Below are 22,127 nucleotides of genomic sequence, written 5' to 3' on the forward strand. Positions count from 1 at the left end.
GCGTTTTTTTTTTTTTTTTTGGTGGAAGTGAAGTGGAGCTTCTCTTTTTTGGGTGGAGCGCTGCTTTAACTGAAAAGTGTAGATATCCGGTTATATAACTATTTTGCACCAGTCACTATTTTGGCAGTTTGATTTAAATCATGGACATGAAATTATTTTATTTTCTTCTGCTGAATTGTTTTGCACTTATTAGTATATGTGACAGAACCCACTGTCACTGTGTTTTGGAAGGGACTGTGGGCTGGCCTCTTAGAGCCGGTTCACACTGAGGCGGCACGACTTCGGGGGCGACTCGGCAAGGCATCCTGAAGACGACTTCAGAGGTGACTTGCAAAATGACTTCTGTATGCAAGTCGCCCCCGAAGTCGTACAAGAACCTTTTTCTAAGTCGGAGCGACTTGCGTCGCTCCTATTAGAACGGTTCTATTGACTAGAATGGGACGCGACTTGGCAGGCGGCTGATTTGCCTGACGATTTACCCCAGTGTGAACCGGCTCTTACCCAAAGACTATGGCCCAGAAGAGACTTAAGCCCCATACACACCATCAGATTATCTGCAGATTTTTGTCTTTAGATTTACCAAAACCATGTAGTACAAGGGCCTGCCTGATTGCATACAAATTGAAACTCCTAAGGTTTGACCTCATATTATATGGTTTTGGTAAATCTGAAGACAAAAATCTGCAGATAATCTGATGGTGTGTATGGGGCTTAAGACTAAATGGCATTGAGCTAATGTAATTCTACATCCCTTTTCCCCCCTCTTGTTGCTGTGTTTAATTGTGTTGGGTATTGGCATGTATACAAAAGGTCTGGACTGGGGACGTCTCTCAGCAGGAGATGTGCAAGGAGGGGCTGCCTGCTTATCATAATGCCTTTGTTTCAACTGTAGTTTGTTTCCATGTACAAGTGTTGAGTTCCCATTTAGTTCTTCCTTGTCCCCTACCCCCTCTATGACCAGGCTAAGAGGAGTGTCCCTAACTGTATTTAAAAGTGTATGTTTGGTACTTTTAATAAAGTGTTGATGCTCTGCATGTTTAACCCTCACTGTGGCTTGTCTCGTGATTGAGGGGGTGTGTTGGGAGGACAGGAGACACAGATCTGGCTGAGGTGCCCTCCTGGGTTATCCAAGATCAGTGTGTATATGTGTATATATATATATATATATATATATATATATATATATATATATATATATATATATATATAATATATATATATATATATATATATATATATATATATATATATATATATATATATATATATATATATATATATATATATAATATATTAAATTTTTTTTTTTCTCTCCAACTTTTTATTTATTGAAATACAATGAAGCATTACACAAAGTCTTGATACATTGCGTGGTGAAATATAACCATTCGTGTGAACTTAATATGTATTGCTCTACTATCAATGGAAAAAATGTATGCATTTACACTTCTTCTTTAAAGATCGTTACCCTATTGGTTTTCCCGGTCGTCACCGGGAACCCCGCACAGGCAGACTTGTCTGCAAAAAATGCATAAAACTCAGATATGACTAACTTGTGGTTTTTGATCAGGTTAACTTCACATGCATACCAAAATGAATGTGGGAGAAAAGATGGTCCAAATAGGATAGAAAATCTTGCGATTGCTGGGACCACACCTGTAGTTCAGGTATCTGTGAGCAACTTAAATTCGTCAGAGTATTTGCAAACCACCCATACTCTCCATAGTGTTACATTTTTCTATATCTTTTGAAAGCTGTAGCCCGTATTTCCTCCATGCCATACATATCGCCATATTCCTTTTTCTTTGAGCCCCACCTGGAGGAAAGGAGCTCACCAAACTTGCCTGCAAGTACCTTTTTGAATGACTACTTCGATGCTCAGTCTTTTAAGGAACATAATCTGACACCTTTTGTTAAGCATTGTCTTGTCCTTCGCACACATTCATGAGGGACAGTAAGTTCATTATAGTGTGCCAATATGAAGCAGGCAGGGCGTCATATGACTACTGATCAGTAAGTGTTAGCTTCTTTACAATACACCTGGGGAGCAGAAGTGCAATCATTACTCGGTCGCTGGTCTGGAGCCTGTTCAGTAACAGGGTCATGACTGCTTTACTATGATGAATTCTTTCTGACTTTCCATGGCTGTGACTAGTCACATTTACTCCACATTGCGGTTTAGAAGTAATATGCATATAGATACATGGGCATTTATGTGAGATCAGAGATTGTCATGGATTAATAATGGCCATGACTTGGGTGGATTTATGTATGCTGCTTGTGATGGAGTTTATTTATGTGCAGACACCCATAAAAGTGCATCTTTTCAGTTTATTTTTATTTTTTACAGAATCTGTTGGGGCGTCAGGCCAGCGTCCAGTTTTCTGTCCTGTCCATAAACAAGAACAACTCAAACTGTTTTGCGAAACGTGTGATAGATTGACATGTCGAGACTGCCAGCTGCAGGAGCATAAAGAGCACAGGTAAAGTGAATTACATTAAAGCGTTTCTTTCATCATTCCTAAATTATTTGAAAGTGGGAGAGTTGGGGGACAATACTTTGTTGTGCAGCATGTAATTTTTGCTGTTTTAGACCCATCTCGTACTAGGAAAGTGTAGACTTTTTTTTTTTACATCTCTTCATTGTTGTATGGTCTTTTTTGGCTCTTCTCATAAAAGTGAGAGCGGGAAACCCTCCACCGTCAGAATACAATAGCGCAGCGGAAGGCATCCCCCCTCCTGTGTGGTTGACGTAAAGAAAATTGCATAATGTATGACTAAACTTGAACTCTGGATTAGATAACATTAATGTCATAGCTAGTGCCACACTCATAGTCTGTAGTCTTTGCTGAATCCGTGTAAAGTCAATGCTTAACATTGGAGAAATCAAGATAATCATGTATTCAGAAATTAGACTTTTCTAGTATTCATCCATTGACCACATTACGTTTGCAAGCAATTCATCGAATTCAGCCATACATTTTTGAACTCAATGAATGCTTGGTGGAAAAATGTTACCAGTGACGACTCCTTTCTCGTTGGCCGCTTGACCTCCTGAAGATTTACCCCCCCTTTCATGACCAGGCCATTTTTTTTTTTTTGCGTTACAGCACTGCGTTACTTTAACCACCTGCCGACCGCCTAACTGTAAATGTGCGTGTTTTTGATGTTAAATACTGGGGTTATGTGAGCATAACCCCAGTATAATTTGTTTTGTTTTACGGCCAGCTTTCAGATAAAAGTGATCCCGGCGACAGAAACACCGCGGGATCACTTTTATAGGTGGGGGGAGAAGCACCCCATCCCTCTGCGCTCATGTATAGAAGCTAAGGCATACGCAAGTCGTGCCTGCATATGTAAGTGGTGTTCGTACCACATGGGAGGTATCGCCACAATTGCGAGAGCAATAATTCTAGCGCTAGACAGTCTTTGTAACATCTTTCACATTATACAAAAAATTTCGCAAACTTTACAGGTTTTTTGTTTTAACGACCACTTTGTAAATAGTGTGACATAAAATATTGCAATGACCGCCATTTTGTGCTCTAGGGTCTCTGCTAAAAAATGTATATGTTTGGGGGGTTAAGTAATTGTTTAGAAGTAAAAATCAGTATTGTTTGCTAAACCTCAAATGTCAGAAAACGGCCTGGTCTTAAAGTGGTTAATGTATGCCCCCCACCCACCAATAGAGATTTATTTTGGTGGAATTTGATCACCTGTGCGGTTTTTATTTTTTGCGCTATAAACTGAACTGACAATTATTGGAAAAAAATACGTTTTATTTTCTGCTCTAAAATATATCCAATAAAAAAAAATCGATTTTTCTATATCAATTTAGGCCAATATGTATTCTGCTACATATTTTTGGTAAAAATTCCAAGTAAGCGTATGTTTGGTTTGCGCAAAAGTTATAGCATCTACAAACTAAGGGATATAGTTGTGGAATTTTTTGTTTTTTATGCTTGTCGCAGACCCGACGCAGCGGTGCCATAAGCAACGTTTTATATGCGTGGCAAGTGGTTAAAGTGTAAAAGTTGATTTATTTGTTTTTGCGCTACAGGTTAGAATATAGTCTTACCTTTTTTAGGTGCATTTGAAACCGCTCGTAGTTGTGCTGTTTTAGTAAATATTGGCATTTGCTTCTGCTGATGACGTAATTGGTGCATGCACCAGTACTCCTTACATGCTTGGAACAATGAGTGCCTTGTAAGCAAGCATCCCATGCTGTTATGGTGACTCCAAACCACATCTTTGTGACCACACCATTCACATAGCCAGAGCCAAAAGAATGGACAAAGATGGATGCTCCTGCAGCAGTGACGGCTCTCTGCTTGAGGGTTCAATTTGTAAGATAAATCTGTCATAATGTGCTAGTATGCAGCACATGGCATTAAAGCGGATGTGTCACGGGGAAAAAATATTAAAAGCCAGCAGCTACAAATACTGCAGCTGCTGACTTTTAATATTAGGACACTTACCTGTCCTGGAGTCCAGCGCTGATCGCAGCAGAGCACGAGCGATCGCTCGTCTCTCTGCTGCTCCCCCCTCCATCCACGCTCAGGGAACCAGGAAGTGAAGCGCTGCGGCTTCACTGCCCGGTTCCCTACGGCGCATGCGCGAGTCGCGCTGCGCCCGCCGATTGGCTCACACGCTGTGTGTTGGGAGCCGAGTGTTCCCAGCACACAACGGGCGACAGACGGGATGTGACGGAATGCCCGTCTTTCGCCCGTAGCGTGTGGCCGGAAGTGGGTGCAAATACCTGTCTTTAGACAGGTGTCTGCACCCCCCTCCCCCCCTGAAAGGTGTCAAATGTGACACCGGAGGGGGGGAGGGTTCCGATCAGCGGGACTCCACTTTAGGGTGGAGGACCGCTTTAACTTGCAAGGGGACATTTTTTGGTTTACTTACAGTTTAATGGTTTTGGTTTAGTTTGCTTACTCTAAATAAGAAATGCATCCAAGTCAAAGAATAAAATGGCAATGGGTACTGGTCTGAGTCCTAGCAAGGATGGGAAATTCTCTTGCTTCTTGTTACTTTCGGGGAGAGATGTGAATGAATAAATATAACTTTTGTTCCTAAATCTGCGGTCTCATGTAATAAGTAGACCTTGCATTTAACACACAAGTGAACCCTTACGTTGCCTTTAAAGTACACTAAAACCTTGGTTTGAGAGCGTTTTGAAAGACGAGCAATTTTTTTAATACATTTTGACTTGATATACAAGTAGCGTAAAGTTTCAACTGAGTATAAAAGACAAGAGAAGCACCTCTAAGTGTAGCAATATGATTACATTTAATGAAGGTATAACATTTAGCAACATATTGCTACACTTAGAGGTGCCTCTCTTCTCTCTTATACTCTGAAGCTCCTGCTGGATTTTGCTTCTAATCCCCTTGTAGAGGCTGCCATTTGTGGATGGACGTTTTATGGTTACATAACCATCAAATTGCTATAATCCTTTATTTTTTTTTATTTTTATATGGACTATAAACGGAAGGACCTATGAATAAATTGTGGCACGAATCATTTGAGTTTGAAATTTGCTTTGCTTTACAAGTGCTTTGGATTACAACCACATTTCTGGAACGAATTCTGTTTGCAATCCAAGGCTTTACTGTATCTAACTCATGGTATCCATAACAAACCTTGCTTTTTGGAGCTCATTTGTGACATTTTAATACCTGTGACTCGTACATGTTTGACACAGTCATAGTAGTTGGATGACTGGTCTAACCCGACTTTCTTCGCAGAATGTCAATTTTCATAGGAAAGACATCAGATTGTTTAATGACTCTTCAATATTGGAATGTTATCCAAGAGCAAATCGAAAATATATTGAAAAAATTAATTTTGCAGTCTGACTTTTAACCAGATGGTGTCTGCTGTCTACCTTAACATTTTAAAGCACAATTTCCTGTTCCATGTGAAATGTTAACCTTAATTGGACAGTAATTGATGTGTACTTGTTCCAGATTTTTAAACCCAGCCGGCAAGTAACCACTTCCAAACTCTGAACAGTTGTCAATCAATCCAGTGTGGCTACTCAACAGGACAGCTGGGACATAATCACCTTGGTTTGTTTACCAACAAACCTACTATCTCGTACTCGCTAGTTACAAATGCACAGAGACAGACTGCTGCTTTGAATTTCGAAGCATTGGTGTCACTCACTACTGACCCTACTGGACTACAGCATGCCATCTCCTGTTGTCCTCTCCTTTAAGAATGTGTTCTGTGGTCAGACAGATGAGAATCAGGCAGAGCTGACATGATTTAGGATTTCAAAATACCAGAGGCACAGTGTTTTCAGCCCTCAAAAGGAAGTTGAGAGCAAACTGGATTTTTTTTCATAGTTCATTGATGCCCAGGCTTCTATATCTGGAGCCATAGGCTGGGTTTTAAGAACCATGCCTTTTGGTTTTTCCTCTAACATCTTGTCTGTGTGATGCTTGAGGTAAAGGGCTGGTATTGGCTATTGGTCTGCTGGAAGGGTTTGGAGGGCAAGCGGCACTGTTTGGCTGAGGCACCTAGGCAGGGGCCCAGGTGGTCTGTCACACCTGTAAATTGATGATGTGGGTAGAACCACACACACCTGTGGTCAATTTAAAATAAAGGATTCTACAGGTAGAAGCACCCCATGATCCGGGAAAGTGGGATCTATTTGAGGTGGGCGTTGCAGAATGACAATGTGTCATGTTGGACCCCCCCAATATGGCTGTAATCGGAAACCTGGTCCAAAATCTGGAGTATACCTTGAAATCCTGAAAGTCTATTCAGTCAGCCATTGAGTGCAGATTTTCCCAGGCTTAGGGAGGCCATACCTGATTAATGTTCTTGTGTTCAAGCAGTGGGTGGAACAAAAGAAAATCAATTGAATCCCCATGCACATATTTGAGCTGGAGAATCCCTCCCGAGGTATTGTATTTTTACACTGTGTCTGCACTATTCACGCAAAGAGTTACCAACAGGCTGGTTGTACGGAAGTCGATTGAAAGATGGACTTCTGTACAAGTAGCCTGCCCTTAGATGGATCAAAATTCATCCTGTTCCTGTTGAACCAAGTGAATATAGTGATCCAGCTATGGCCTGCTTTAAACACAATGAAAATCAGTCCTGTAGAGTCTTCATTCTGCAGTGACACACCTACTTGCATGCTCCATTTTCTCCCAGTTTCATGCTTGGAACATTGCTGCTGTGTAACCTGCAGTGACTATTGGCCATTCAGCTTGACTTTTCTTGGCTCCTTGTCTTTTGCAACAAGCTCATTAGTCTTGAGTGCCTCCTTGGGGTTTAATGAAGTGCATTTTTAGCACATTGTATGTCTGCTACTTGCCTGTGTGACTTCTTTTTGTATGCTCTATTTGCGCATTGAGGCCTGGTTTACAGCATGTGCCGAAATTTTTTCCTAGTCTTTTAGGACAGCTCTTGAGAGGTTCCAAAACAAGTGGGAAACGTATCCAAGAGACACTAGTATTGAGCCAGTGAACATGGATACCGGGGCAGGAAGGAGGAGGTGTAGTCAGGACAAATGTATGTCCAATATGCCACATCCAGGTATATCAGCCTGGATCAAAAGAACCTCAGCAGACCAGCAGCCAGTGGAATCTCAATAGAGGCGATGACGCTCGTTTCACCTTTGGGTATCTCCTCTATTGAGATTCCACTGGTTCTTTTTCATAACTATCCAATCAAGTTAATAAAGATGAAGTTTGAGTATTACATTTTTTTTCTTTAAATGAACAAGTCAAATATAATGTGAACTGAGCTGTCTTATCCGTGACTAGGGGTGCAACGGATCGTCACTGATCCGTGATCCGCACGGATCAACCTATTCGGATCAGCACACATGTGATCCGTATGATTCGTAGATTGTGAGCTCCCTCCGCCTCCTCTCACTGCAGTACACTGACTGACAGGAAAGGCGGAGGCGGGAAACGAAACACTAGCACTCGGCCAATCAGGATGCAGAACAGAAGCGACGACCCAGAGCTGCCCTGCCTCCAAACCAATCAGCGGGCGCGTTACAAGCAGGTGGCGTGTGTCAGTGTTTTGCCTGGATCCGTGTGTGAAGGGAGAAGGAGACGTGCTGCGGAGGCCGAGTGTTTGTTATTGTGTTCCTGGACGGGGGAGGATGGTCTTTGTCAGTGTGTTTTTTTTAAGTTTATTTTTTTCCATTTTATTTTTATTTATTTTTTAATATTTATTGCAATTTTTTATTTTAATCAGCCCTGTAGGTGGTCTTTGGTGAGATTTCAGGGGTCTTAACAGACCTCTGGCATCTCCCCTTTAAGACAGAGAAAAGGACTAGGGAAACAGATTCCCCAGTCCCTTTCTCAGCAGCCTCAGCTGAAATGAATGGAGGGAAGCTCCTCTCCATTCATCAACTGGAGCATCGTAAACACAGGAGGTTACGATGCTCAGTTATATGAATGAACAGAGTCGGTGACCACTGACTCTGTTCATTCGGAAAAGGTAGGAGCCGGGCTTAGCGGCTCCTACCTCCGCCCTCCCCCTGACGGATTGAGGGGGGGGGGGGAATGCAGAGAGAACTGCACGGATGGACGGAGAGAGATCTGGACGGGGGGGGGGGGGGGAGGAGGAAAGATCTGGACGGGGGGGGGGGGGGGGAAAGAACTGCACGGAGAGAGATCTGGACGGGGGGAAAGAACTGCACGGAGAGAGATCTGGACGGGGGGAAAGAACTGCACGGAGAGAGATCTGGATGGGGGGGGGAGGAAAGAACTGCACGGAGAGAGATCTGGACGGGGGGGGGAGGAAAGAACTGCACGGAGAGAGATCTGGACGGGGGGGGGGGGGAAAGAACTGCACGGAGAGAGATCTGGATGGGGGGGGGGGGAGGAAAGAACTGCACGGAGAGAGATCTGGACGGGGGGGGGGGGGGGGGAGTAAAGAACTGCACGGAGAGAGATCTGGACGGGGGGGGGGGGGGGGAGGAAAGAACTGCACGGAGAGAGATCTGGACGGGGGGGGGGGAGGAAAGAACTTCACGGATGGACGGGGGAAGGGGAGGAGAGAGAACGGCACGGACAGGGAAAGACAACACTGACCATGGGGGAGAGAAGATTTGCAACTCCCCTGCCTGCCCGCCCAAGTATCGGGTGAAGCATCGGGAGCATTTCCCCGAGTACAAGTACTCGGGGAAATGCTCGGTATTGGTCCCGATACTAGTATCAGTATCGAGACATCCCTAGTGCATATGCATGGCAGTTGCTTTGTCTGACATTTTGCTGCCTTCCTGGCAACTTGCAAATACCATGGTTAAGTCAGGGTGTTCACTTCACTGTGCATCTACAGCAAGTTTTTTGTAAATAACTAGGAGAGAGGGTTTTTTTTTTTTTTTTTTTTCGAGATGAGGCTTTTGAGAAGAGTGCTTTGCCACTCTAAGCTATTTTATTTTTAAATTACCGTTCTGTTTTTCAATCGAATGGCCTGTAATCTTGTTTTGTTTTTAATTTTCTTTTTATTGATTTATACAAAAATGTTTACATTTATACAAAATGTATTGAAATATGCTTATTCGTTTATTCTCCTGTATATCTATAAAGGATCTTGGTTGTTATCTATCGCCTTTCTTATTCCCATCCTATATTCCTCTAGTCGATTTCAAAAGTTTTACATTCTCACCCTTTATACCCTCCTATAATTCCAAACATTCATCCTATCAAAAAAAATGCAGAAAAACACATTTCTCTTTTGTCCATGGACGGACACAGCTTCCTTTATACTCTTGACTGTAGGGTTACGTTCCTTCTATTAGGAGAGGACTAGGCAGACATGTTGATGGTTAAAACATGTAAACTTTAGCAAAGCTGAAACCGCCCCACCCACGGGGCGTCATAACCCCTCACACTGCTCTGAGCAGCTCAGTTTTTATTCTGCCTTGTAGAGAAGGACCTTGCTCCCTTTTGGGCCCATGGTCCTGAGGAACTTTTATTTTTAAAGATTTCAATTTGTTTTATTTTTTGATCCTGAGATCTTTTATCAACTGCCGGCTGGGTGATGGGCTGGATAATGGTCTTCCCAGTCTGGCCATCGAGCGTGAGCAGGCCTTAGCTATGCGCTGGGTTGGCAACGACGTATCCCATTGATCCAGGGGTGGCCGTTGAGCTTTTTTCTCCGGGGCTCACATATGACCAGGCTGCTTGCTGTCTGTGTCACATTGGGCTGTGACTGACAGCTACTCGGTACCACTCTGAAGTCGGTCTGTCAGGAACGCACCAGCGGTCCTCGCAAGGACGGGTAAGTACTTTCCCCCTGTCTCGGCAGGATGGAACAGCTGGGCTTCCTAGGGGGGGGTCGATTTGGGGGTCTCAGGTTCTCCATCTTCTCCCATTCCTCCCCTCCTTCCCATACCTGCACCTGCTGTGACTGACCTGGGGGCCTGTGGGGTAGTTTTCTCTATCCTTGCTGGGGGCTGCGGGGGTCCGCTCTCTGTATGGGTGATTTGCTGTGGGGGGTCCTCCGCTCCAGGGCCACTGTGTTTTCTCTTTCGTTCATAGACGGACACAGCCTTCATTGACCTTAGGGTTATGCTTCTTCCTACCAGGAGATTTAGGCAGAATTCTACAGCACTTAAGGTGTTAAAACCTTTCCTTCATGCTGCTCCTCCCAGGGGGCGTGGCTCCCCCAGGCATAACCCACACCCTGCTCTAGCAGCCTCAGTTTGTTTTCTGCCTAACGACAGGAGAGTCAGGCTCTCTCTGGAGTCCTGGACTCTGGAGTTTTTTTTCTTGCGATTTTTCTCGCTTTTTATTATTTTGTTCCTGCATTTTTGAATCCTGCGATTCTTCTATCAACAGCCGACTGGGTGACAGGCTGGGTCCTCGACCCTTGTAGTCCCCCCATGTTCGGCCTTCGAGCGTGTGCCGGCCCTCAGCTCCGCTTTGGGACGTCCACGACAGGCCCGTTGCTCCAGGGGCGGCCGGGGAACTTCGGTTCTAGGGCACACATATGACCGGTCTTTTATGGCTTTGTCAGTGTGTCTGGCCGACAGCCATGCCGTTCGCGGACATTGGTTCTGTCTGGGATACCTCCAGCCGGGTAGTCGCAGGACAGGTAAGTAGTGGCCCCTTACTCAGGTAAGTGGTCTGGCTGGAATGTTTTCCCTTGGGAGGGCGACTGAGGGTTTTCCCTGCTTTCCTCTCTCCCTTATTCCTCTCCCTCCTTCCCCTTTTGGGTGACGGCTGTGCAGGGTTTTTTTTTTCTGGGGCTCATGTCACTGGACCCGTGGTATAGCGGGGGCTGTGTGTGTCACTGCAGGGGACTGTGGTGTTCACTTCTGGGCTTTTTCTGTGTGCTGTATGGTGATTTTTTTGTGCTGACAGTTTGAGGTACACTGTCTTTTTAAATCTGCGCCACGGCGGCCATTTTGCCGGAGCCGCGCTTGTATTGTTCGGCGGCCATTTTCTTGTGGCCAGCGCTGTTTTCAGCTTTCGATTGGCCTCTTGTGATGGTTTCGGCGGTGGAAAAAGACCGCAAATCCATCTGAGGAGACAGACTCAGCGCTGCAGCTTCCTATCAGCACATCTTGTCCTTCACAGACCGCGCTGTACCGGGAGGGTGGTGAGTCCCAGGGGCCCCCATTCTGTTGTAGCGGCCAGGAGGTGACCCGTGGGGGATTTTTTTCCCTGCTTTGGCAGTGGGGGTGACACGGCAGCTGCACTATGGAGCCTGAATCGGGCCCCTCATTCCTAACAATGCCGGAATTAACCCTTAGCGCCCCTTCCCCTGCCACATCTGTTGAGGCAGTGTCGGCTGTCCTGGAGTCCTTTCTCACCAGGTTTGAAGCAGCCAGTGCTCGGATAGGGGGTAAAAAGCGCCCCCACCCCCTGAACCTGCTTCTGGGGATATCTCTGACGCAGAATCAGATCATGCTGTTGCTGCTTCTGGTTCTGTAATGTCAGAGGATGCAGGCTTCACCCACATGGACAGCGAGGATGACTCTGCTGCGGAGTCGGCTGACAAGGAATTTGTTGGAGCTCTTATTACGGCGGTGCGTGAGACTCTAAAAATGGAGGATGTGGCGGAAACACCAGCGGTGTCAGTCCCTTTTGGATTCCGCAAACCACCGCGTACCGCTAAAGTATTCCCATGTGTTCCTTATTTGGACAATATGTTATATAAGGAATGGGATACACCGCAAAATTTTTACTATTCCTAAAAGCTTTGCTACCCGTTACCCCCTTGAGGAGGACTTATTGAAAAAGTGGGTCTCTCCTCTGTCAGTGGACCCTCCTGTGTCCAGACTGAGCAAGGCTACTACGTTGCCTGTGGAAGGGGCTCCTGCATTCAAGGACCCCGCTGATAGGAGAGTGGAGGTCGTGGCCCGCTCCCTATTCACGGTAGTGGGTTCGGCGGTGAGGCCGGCTCTGGCCGGAGCCCTGGTGGCGCAGACCCTGACTGAAAGAGCGAAGCTCCTGCTGCAAGAACTGGAGGTCCAAGGTGCTTCCGAGTCCTCTAGGGACCTGGCTGAACAATTGGTTCAGGGTCAAAAATTTCTCTGCGAGGCGGCCATGGATACGATACCTTTGCTTTCCAGGGCTTCTGTCTACGCAGTGGTTCTGCGCCGCCTTGTGTGGCTGAAGTGCTGGTCGGCTGACCAGTCCTCTAAGAAGGCTTTGGTGGATTTGCCCTTTAAGGGCGAATGGCTTTTTGGGGCGTCCCTGGATGGCATCATAAAGGATGCCACGGGGGTAAGAGCACGTTGCTCCCGCAGTCCGGGAAGGGTAAGGAACCTCGCCGCAAGCAAGGCCCTACCTTCACTACCCCTAAGCGTTTTTTTTTGTGCGCCCAGCACAGCGGGAAAAGGTTCGCAAGGTGCTACAGCCCCTGCTGCAGGGTGAAAGCGCACCTGGTTCAACAAACCCAACAAGCCTGCGGACAAGCCTGCTTCCGCATGAAGGTCTGCCCCCGCCCGGTTCTCGGGTGGGGGGGAAGACTTTGCGGATCGGTGGCAGTCTCTTCTGTCCGACCGTTGGGTTTGCGAGGTGGTTGCCTCGGGGTACAAGATAGTTTCTCTCTTGTCCCCCAAACAGATTTTTTTTTTCCCTCCAACCTCCAGCTTCCTCCGGATCGTCGGCTAGCCCTGTCCGGGGCTGTCCGGGATCTCCTGGACGGGGGTGGTTGTGCCGGTTCCCTCGCAGGAACGTTTTCAGCGGTTCTACTCCAATCTGTTCGTGGTCCCCAAGAAGGGAGGGGTTCGCCCTATCCTGGACCTAAAGACCCTCAAATCCTTTGTCAAAGTGCAAAGATTCAGGATGGAGTCGGTCCGATCGATCATAGCGGCCCTCCACCAGGGGGACTTCATGGCGTCCTTGGACATCATGGACGCATACCTGCATGTTCCCATTTGCACAAGACCCCAAAGGTTTCTGCGCATTGCGATCGGGGAGGACCACTTTCAATTTGTGGCCCTCCCGTTCGGTCTGGCTTCGGCACCACGGGTTTTCACCAAGGTGCTCGCCCCGATCCTGGCCTTGCTGAGGCAGCGAGGGATCGCTATCATGGGATACCTGGACGACCTCCTGAGAGCTTCTTCAGGCTCAGAGTTAGAGGATGTGTCTATCACGTGTCGGACTCTCCGAGTTCGGCTGGCTTCTGAATCTCAAGAAGTCAGTGTTGGTTCCGTCCCAGAGACTAGAACACCTGGGTCTGGTTTTGGATTCGGGGGAGGCAAGAGTGTTCCTCCCATCAGAAAAACTGAAGACCCTGCAATCTGCAGTGAGACAGTTGTCGTCCCAGAAGTGGTCATCACTATGCTTCTGCATGAGGGTTCTGGGTCTGATGGTAGCCTCCTTCGAGGCGGTTCCGTATGCCCAATTCCACACCAGGGTACTACAGAGATTCTGTCACGTTGGGACAAGGTCCCATCTTCTCTGGATCACCAGATTCGGTTGAGCCATCTGGCCAAGTCTTCCCTGGCGTGGTGGCTGACGTCTCCGGTGCTTCGGTCTGGGAAGTCCTTTCTTCCGTGCCGCTGGACAGTGGTCACGACGGATGCCAGCCTCTTCGGCTGGGGGGGTGTTTGGGGCACCCAGTCAGCCCAGGGGCGCTGGACTCGGGAGGAGTCCCGCCTGCTGATCAATATTCTGGAGCTCCGAGCAATCAAGCTGTGCCTTGCCAGGTGGTCCCTGGAGCTGCAGGGCCGTCCTGTCAGGATCCAGTCCGACAACGCCACGGCCGTGTGGCGTACGTCAATCATCAGGGCGGCACAAGGAGCTTGGCTGCAGCAACAGAGGTCGCTCGCATACTTCGGTGGGCCGAAAGGTCCGTTCCGGCTCTGTCGGCCGTATACATCCCGGGGGTTCAGAATTGGCAAGCCGACTTCCTAAGTCGCACGACTCTGGATCCGGGGGAGTGGTCTCTCCACCCGGAGGTGTTTCAGAACCTGTGCCTAAAATGGGGCACTCCAGACGTGGACCTTCTGGCATCCCGTCTCAATCGGAAGGTGCCACGGTTCATGGCCAGGTCAAAAGACCCGTTGGCGGACGCGTCAGACGCGTTGGTGGCTCCCTGGGGTCACCATCACCTGATTTACGCCTTCCCTCCCCTAAGGCTCCTCCCTCGCCTGCTGCGCAGGGTGGATGCCGAAGGGATTCCAACAATCCTGATCGCCCCAGACTGGCCACATCGCTCTTGGTACGCGGACCTTGTACGTCTGGTGGCAGACGTCCCCTGGCATCTACCCCTGTGGGAAGATCTCCTGTCTCGGGGTCCGATCTTCCATCCTGCTTTATGGTAACTGGCTTTAACGGCGTGGCTGTTGAGAGCCAGATGCTGAAGGACCGGGGCCTGTCAGGCCAGGTAATCTCTACCATGCTGCTTGCACGGAAATTTACCATCGTACATGGAAAGCATACATCTCTGTGTGGGGAGATGAAGTGGCACCCCCGTACTTGCGTGGTGTCCCGGATCCTGCTGTTCCTGCAGCGGGGAGTGGACCAGGCTCTTGCCTTGAGCACGATCAAGAGTCAGATTTCTGCTCTGGCTGTCTATTTTCAGCGGCCCTTGGCGGCACACTCCTTGATTCACACGTTTGTACAGGGGGTCCGCCATGTGGCCCCTCCGGTGCGCCCACCACTGCCTTTATGGGACTTGAATTTGGTCCTCTCGGCCCTTCAGCATGCCCCCTTTGAGAACATTCGGGAGATCCCTTTGCTGACTCTGTCGCAGAAGGTGGTTTTTCTGGTAGCCATTACCTCTATCAGACGAGTGTCTGAACTGGCGGCCTTGTCTTGCAAGGCCCCCTACTTGGTCATCCATCAGGATAAGGCGGTGCTGCGCCCGCAGCCCTCTTTTTTTTTTTTTTTTCCTTCCGAAGGTCGTTTCGGCCATTGTTCTTCCATCCTTATGTCAGCCGAAAAACCAGAAGGAGGCCACTTTACATTCTCTGGATGTGGTTCGGGCCCTTCGAGTTTACTGGTCGGTGACAGCTCCGTTCCGGAAGTCAGACTCGCTGTTCGTGTCTGTGTCCGGTCCCAGTAAGGGCCTGGCAGTCTCGTCGGCCAGCATTTCCAGGTGGATCCGACAGGTTGTGCTTCAGGCCTATGCCCTGAAGGGGCGGGCGCCCCCTTTTTGGGTCACGGCGCATTCGACCAGGGCGATCGGGGCCTCTTGGGCTTTCTGACACCAAGCCTCTGTGTTACAGGTGTGTAAGGCTGTGACCTGGTCGTCGGTCCACACTTTTTCAAAGTTTTATAAGGTGGATGTGAGTGCATCTTCTGATGCCTCCTTCAGCCGCAGGGTGTTACAGGCGGCAGTTTAAGGTTGAAGTAACTCCGGTTTTGTTTGGGGTGTAACCTGTTTTTTGCTGTTTTTCCCACCACTCGAATTTTTTGACACTGCTTGGGGACGTCCCTAAGGTCAATGAAGGCTGTGTCAGTCTATGAACGAAAGAGAAAATAGGACTTTTGTACTCCACCGTAAAATCCATTTCTCTGAGTTCATAGACTGACACAGCACCCACCCCTCCTTTGTTTGTACTGCTTGTTACGAACTGAGGCTGCTAGAGCAGGGTGTGGGTTATGCCTGGGGGAGCCACGCCCCCTGGGAGGAGCGGCATGAAGGAAAGGTTTTAACACCTTAAGTGCTGTAGAATTCTGCCTAAATCTCCTGGTAGGAAGAAGCATAACCCTAAGGTCAATGAAGGCTGTGTCCGTCTATGAACTCAGAGAAATGGATTTTACGGTGAGTACAAAAATCCTATTTTTCTGGCCTTCTTATCCACATCGGTCCTCTGCGCTGTATTTTTTTTTTTTTAATTTGGTGCTATTTTCTTCTGGCCAATGCGCTGCTATTAAGATGCGGCTGGCGGGCATTTTCTTGTAGCCACGCTGTGACGCAGGTACCTAATGTGGGCGGCCATTTTCTAGTAGCTCAGCGCTCCTTTTCCAGAGGAAGCCATCTTTGAGTCGCCTTTTACATGTACACATTTTACAGGTTTTGGCCTCTAGTGCTGAGGGGGCTTTATGAACGGCACAAACAGCGCAGTTTTTACCTCAGACATTCGGTGACTAAATATGTAGTACAGGAGAGCGGACCGCGGTGCAGCTTCTTGTCAGGGTGGCGAGTCCCCTGGGATACCTTTTTTGGTCAATACAGTGAGGATGGTGGGTCTCTTTTTGTGCACTTGTGCCTTGACTTTAGTCCCTGAGGACTGTTAGGTGAGCGGGTCAGCATGGCGTCAAAAGCCAGACATTCCAGTGGTGACAACCGGTCCAGCACCCAGAGCCTTGGTTCTGAGGTATCAGAGGATGCGGACCAGGACTTTTCGAGACAGTGAGGAAGACTCCGGGTCAGCGCAAGACAAGGCACCTGTTGGAGCTCTTGTCACCGCAGTGTGGGACACTCTTAAATTAGGGCATACTGACGGCACATCTGCTGAGGGGTCGGTACCAATTGGGTCCCACAAGCAGGTCCGCACTGCTAAGGTGTTTCCCTATGTGCCCTCTTTTGATAAGTTCATAGATAAGGAATGGGAACGACCTCACAGGACCTCACACAGGCGTGTGACAGTCCGTTACCCCTTTGAGGAGAGCCTTTTGAAATAATAAGCATCTCCCCCGGGTTGTGGACCCCCTGGTATCCAGGTTGAACAAGGCAACCACGATTCCAGCTATGAATAAGCACTGTATGATAGTGTGAAACGCGTTAGCGCTTTTCCTGATTTTTTTGCTGTGACATATTCATGTTGTGACCAGTTTTTATTAAAAGGAACACATTTTTATTTTTGGAGTGCGGCCGTCCCCGTTTTTCTCTACACATTTTTTGCATATTATTGCAGTGCCTGCACCCAGGTGTTTGGACTTCACCTTGCAGTTCTCTGGGACATCTGAGTGTTGAACTTTCTTTCTCAACCACGATTCCAGTTGAGCAAACTCCTGCTTTTAAGGACCCTGCTGACAGGAGGTCTGAAGCGGTAGGTCGATCCATTTTCTCTATGCTGGGTTCAGCATTACGGCTTATTCTAGCTACGGCACTGGTTTGTCAGGCACTTACTGAATGGGCAAGACTATTGCACCAGGAGTTGGAGGAGCCAAAAACGGGTATCCTCAGACGGACAAAGGGCCTGCTGGGGGACAAAAACGTCCCCAAGTTCGCAAGCCAAACAAGCCTGCGGACAAATCTGCGACGGCATGAAGGTTTGCCCCACACAACTCTCAGGTGGGGGGACGTCTGCACAAATTTGCGGGTCGGTGGACCTCCCTGATTTCCGACCAGTGGGTCTGTAAAGTGGTTTCATCAGGGTACAAGATTAGAATTTCTTTCTCGTCCACCAAACGGTTTCTTTCCCTCAAACCTTCCTCTCCTTCCGGCTCGTCGAGACACCCGCTTTGGGGCAGTGCGAGACTTGTTAAGCTGCGGGATGATCATACCCGTGCCACTGCGGGAAAGGTTTCAGGGTTTCTACTCGAATCTGTTTGTGGTCCCGAAGAACGACGGAGTCCGTCCAATCCTGGACCTCAAGGCTCTCAATGCCTTTGTAAGGGTCTGGAAGTTCAGGATGGAATCAGTTCGCTCTGTGGTCGATGCACTCCATGCGGGGGATTTCATCAAGGACGCATATTTGCAGGTCCTCCATATATGTCGGGCATCAGAGGTTTCTGCGCTTTGTGGTCTGAAAAAGACCACTATCAATTCGTGGCTCTTCCCTTTTGGCTTGGCATCGGCTCCAAGGGTTTTTACCAAGGTGCTTGCCCCGATTTTTGGCCCTGCTGAGACGGCGAGGAATCGCTATCGTGGGCTACTTGGACGATCTACTATGGAGAGCTGCTTCAGACTCAGAATTGAAGATCGGGTCCTGCGGTCACCTAGCTCAGGACCGGGTTGGCGGTGCACGACCCACGGCTGGGATCTTAAAGGGGACGTGCCATTCTGTCAAAGTACATTGGCGTGCGGAGGTCCTTAAGTGGTTAAATGCTTTTATACCCTACTGGAGTTCAGCTTTTTTGATTTTAAAACCATTAGTTGTAGTGCTAGCCATTGATGCAGATCACGGTTTTCTGATTTTATGAAATTGTTAAAAGAAAGTTCCTTTTTAGCCTGGGTTTACACTAGTGCGATCTCTGACATCGCATGTGGTTCGCACCAACACCGCAGGTGCCGATCACATGCGATGTCTGAGCAATATGGGTTCAGCTGTACAGTTGTATGGGCTGAACTTGCATTGGATTCGCACAGAAAAAGGTGCAGGGACTTGTTTTTCCATACACGCATGCGTGTTCTCAACTATGTGATCTGATTCCTGTGTGTTCAGTCCGCACTGCGATCCGTGAACCGATTTTTGGGGGTGTCAATGTATTTACGTTCGCAGAAGGCAGTGTGAACTGCCTGCGAGAGAGGAGCGTTGCGGCAACCGGCGCTGTAATCACGCTGGTTCTTGCATCGCACTAGTCTGAATCTAGGCTTAAAGTTTCAAGTCTTGTATGCTCCCAAAAGTTTTTTTTTTTTTTTTTTGTACTTTAAAACTGTTCGTATCCATCTTCTAGTTTGAAGAAAAAAATTCTCACATTGCTAGTAATCAGCAATAGTGTATTCTCCAAAAAGTGGTTTAGCTGTTGATATATTGATATTAGTTATGCACATGTGGTTTTGACTAATAGTTTCAATTGCCTTCCTGAAGATGATGTATTATGTTGCACTGCCTATAGCTGCAGTAATCTTTCAGCGATGGCAGTGCGTTTGCTGTATTTTATAAAGGTCTGAATAGAACTGAAGCATGGTGGAACAGAACAGAATTCGATTATCATTTAAAATTGGCTTTGATAAATGTAAAGGTTTGAGTTTTATAAAGGAGAAAATCCTGTGCTGTGTCTAATATTTGGAATGATTCCATAGATAAAATAGAATATTTAACAATGTGTATCTTTTTTAAATATTTTTTTCGTATGTTTTTTCCTTCATGGAAAATGATGGAATTCCAGGCAAACCACTTAATACATATTCTAAATATCCATGAGCTGTTTTTATCTGCCAGTTTTTAAAATTAATATGCTATTCCTGTCTTGAGATGTGCACATTTCTGTATTACAAGGATAACAAGCCCACTGTTTCCTTTCAAAAAACTGTTGCATAAAATATGTAACAACCCTTAAAGCGGATGTGCCACTAAAACAATATATTAAAAGCTAGCAGCTACAAATACTGCAGCTGCTGACTTTTAATATAAGGACACTTACCTGTCCTGGAGTCCAGCGGTGATCGCAGCAGAGGATGAGCCGATCGCTCGTCACCCTGCTGCTCCCCCCTCCATCCACGGTGAGGGAACCAGGAAGTGAAGCGCTGCGGCTTCACTGCCCGGTTCCCTACGGCGCATGCGCGAGTCGCGCTGCGCCCGCCGATTGGCTCACACGCTGTGTGCTGGGAGCCGAGTGTTCCCAGCACACAACGGGCGACAGACGGGATGTGACGGAATGCCCGTCTTTCGCCCGTAGCGTGTGGCCGGAAGTGGGTGCAAATACCTGTCTTTAGACAGGTGTCTGCACCCCCCTCCCCCCTGAAAGGTGTCAAATGTGACACCGGAGGGGGGGAGGGTTCCGATCAGCGGGACTCCACTTTAGGGTGGAGGACCGCTTTAATTCATTTAACCACTTGACCACCAGGCCTATTCTGGCACTTCTCTCCTTCATGTGAAAATCACAATTTTTTTGCTAGAAAATTAATCGGAACCCCCAAACATTATATATTTTTTAGCAGACATCCTAGGGAATAAAATGGCGGTCATTGCAATACTTTTTGTCACACCGTATTTGCGCAGCGGTATTACAAGCGCACTTTTTTGGATAAAAATCACTTTTTTGAATTAAAAAATAAGACAATACATTTTGCCCAATTTTTTTATATATTGTGAAAGATAATGTTACGCCGAGTAAAATGATACCCAACATGTCACGCTTAAAAATTGCGCCCGCTCGTGGCATGGCGTCAAACTTTTACCCTTAATCTCGATAGGCGACGTTTAAAAAATTCTACAGGTTGCATTTTTTGAGTTGCAGAGTAGGTCTAGGGCTAGAATTATTGCTCTCGCTCTAACGATCGCGGCGATACCTCACTTGTGTGGTTTGAATACCGTTTTCATATGCGGGCGCTACTCGCGTATGCGTTTGCTTCTGCGCGCGAGCTGGTCGGGATGGGGCGCTTTAAAAAATTTTTTTTTTGTTTTCTTATTTATTTTTATTTAGTTTTATAATTTTTTACACTGAAATAAATAAAAAAAAAAAATATCACTTTTATTCCTATTACAAGGAATGTAAACATCCCTTGTAATAGAAAAAAGCATGACAGGTCCTCTTAAATATGAGATCTGGGGTCAAAAAGACCTCAGATCTCATAATTAGACTTAAATGCAAAAAAAAAAAAAAAAAAAAATGTCATTTTTTCAAATGACAAAAAAAAAAATGTTTCTTTAAGAGGCTGGGCGGGACTGACGTTTTGACGTCACTTCCGCCCAGCAGAGCTATGAGGATGGGTGAAGGAGATTTCTCCTTCAGTCCCGTCCCCGCTCAGCTGCCGGACACATCGGATCTCCTCCGCCGCTACCGACGGCTCCGGTAAGCGGCGGAGGGCGTAGGAGAGCGGCGGGAGGGGGGGGGCCCTCTCCCGCCACCGATAACGGCGATCTCGCGGCGAATCCGCCGCGGAGACCGCCGTTATCGTGTACACCACCGCCCCCTGAAAAGATGAATATCTCGGTTGTGGCAGCAGCTGCTGCCGTTATCGAGATATTCAACTTTAAAAACAGGACGTCTTTTTGACATGGGGGCGGTGGTCAAGTGGTTAAAGGGGTTGTAAAGGAAAATTTTTTTTTTTTTTTTTTTTTTTTTTTTTTTTCATAATAAGAATCCTTTACCTGCAGACATTCCTCTTTTCACTTCCTCATTGTTCGTTTTTGCTCAGAAGTTGCTCTATTTATTCTCTGTTCTGTTCACTTCCTGCTTGTCTGATTTTTACTGCGGTGGTCAGTGACGTGCTCACCCCCTCCTGGGAACTACATCTGTGTGGCAGGACGCTCTCTACGTGTTAGACTTCAAGGAGGTGTGAATTACTGGGCATGCCGCAATTCATACTGGGAAAGGTAGTTCTTACATGAACGAGCGATGCAAACCAGGAAGTGAATGAGAGAATAGAAACTAGAATGTCGGAGGTGATATAGATGAAGGAATTTAATAGGTATTTACTCGTTTTTTAACAGAATCATTACACTATTCTGTCTACCTTGCAGACATTAAATTTAGGCAAAAAAAAAAATGTTTCTTTACAACTCCTTTTAATATAAAAAAAAATCCTAAAGGATTACATTTTTGGGGTCTAGGGAAATTTGTGAAACACTGGAGGGGAGGTAATTTTATTAGGCAGTGAAGTGAGCGAGAATCCTTGTCGATGTATGAGACACGGCTTTTAAATCCAGGAGGAATGAATATTAGGGCTGCAACTAACAAGTATTTCTTTCTCGTACATCACGGGACACAGAGCGGCATATTCATTACTATGTGGTTATATGGAGTACCTTCAGGTGATGGACACTGGCAATCTCAAACAGGAAGTGCCCCTCCCTATATAACCCCCTCCCATAGGAGGAGTACCTCAGTTTTTTCGCCAGTGTCTTAGGT

The 22,127-nt window shown here is 47.1% G+C and overlaps 1 protein-coding gene across 4 annotated transcripts in view; it reads left to right on the plus strand.

Annotated features, from left to right (window-relative positions):
• The window catches only part of TRIM33 (tripartite motif containing 33), a 207,033-nt gene that overhangs the window by 73,081 nt on the left and 111,825 nt on the right, over positions 1-22,127 (plus strand). For all 4 annotated transcript variants that reach the window (XM_040337442.1, XM_040337444.1, XM_040337445.1 and 1 more), the window contains exon 4: positions 2,351-2,483. In XM_040337442.1, coding sequence (XP_040193376.1) covers positions 2,351-2,483 — 133 coding nt within the window. The remainder of the gene's footprint in view (positions 1-2,350; positions 2,484-22,127) is intronic.

Source organism: Rana temporaria, chromosome 2, assembly GCF_905171775.1.
Source record: "Rana temporaria chromosome 2, aRanTem1.1, whole genome shotgun sequence".
Lineage (NCBI taxonomy): Eukaryota > Metazoa > Chordata > Amphibia > Anura > Ranidae > Rana > Rana temporaria.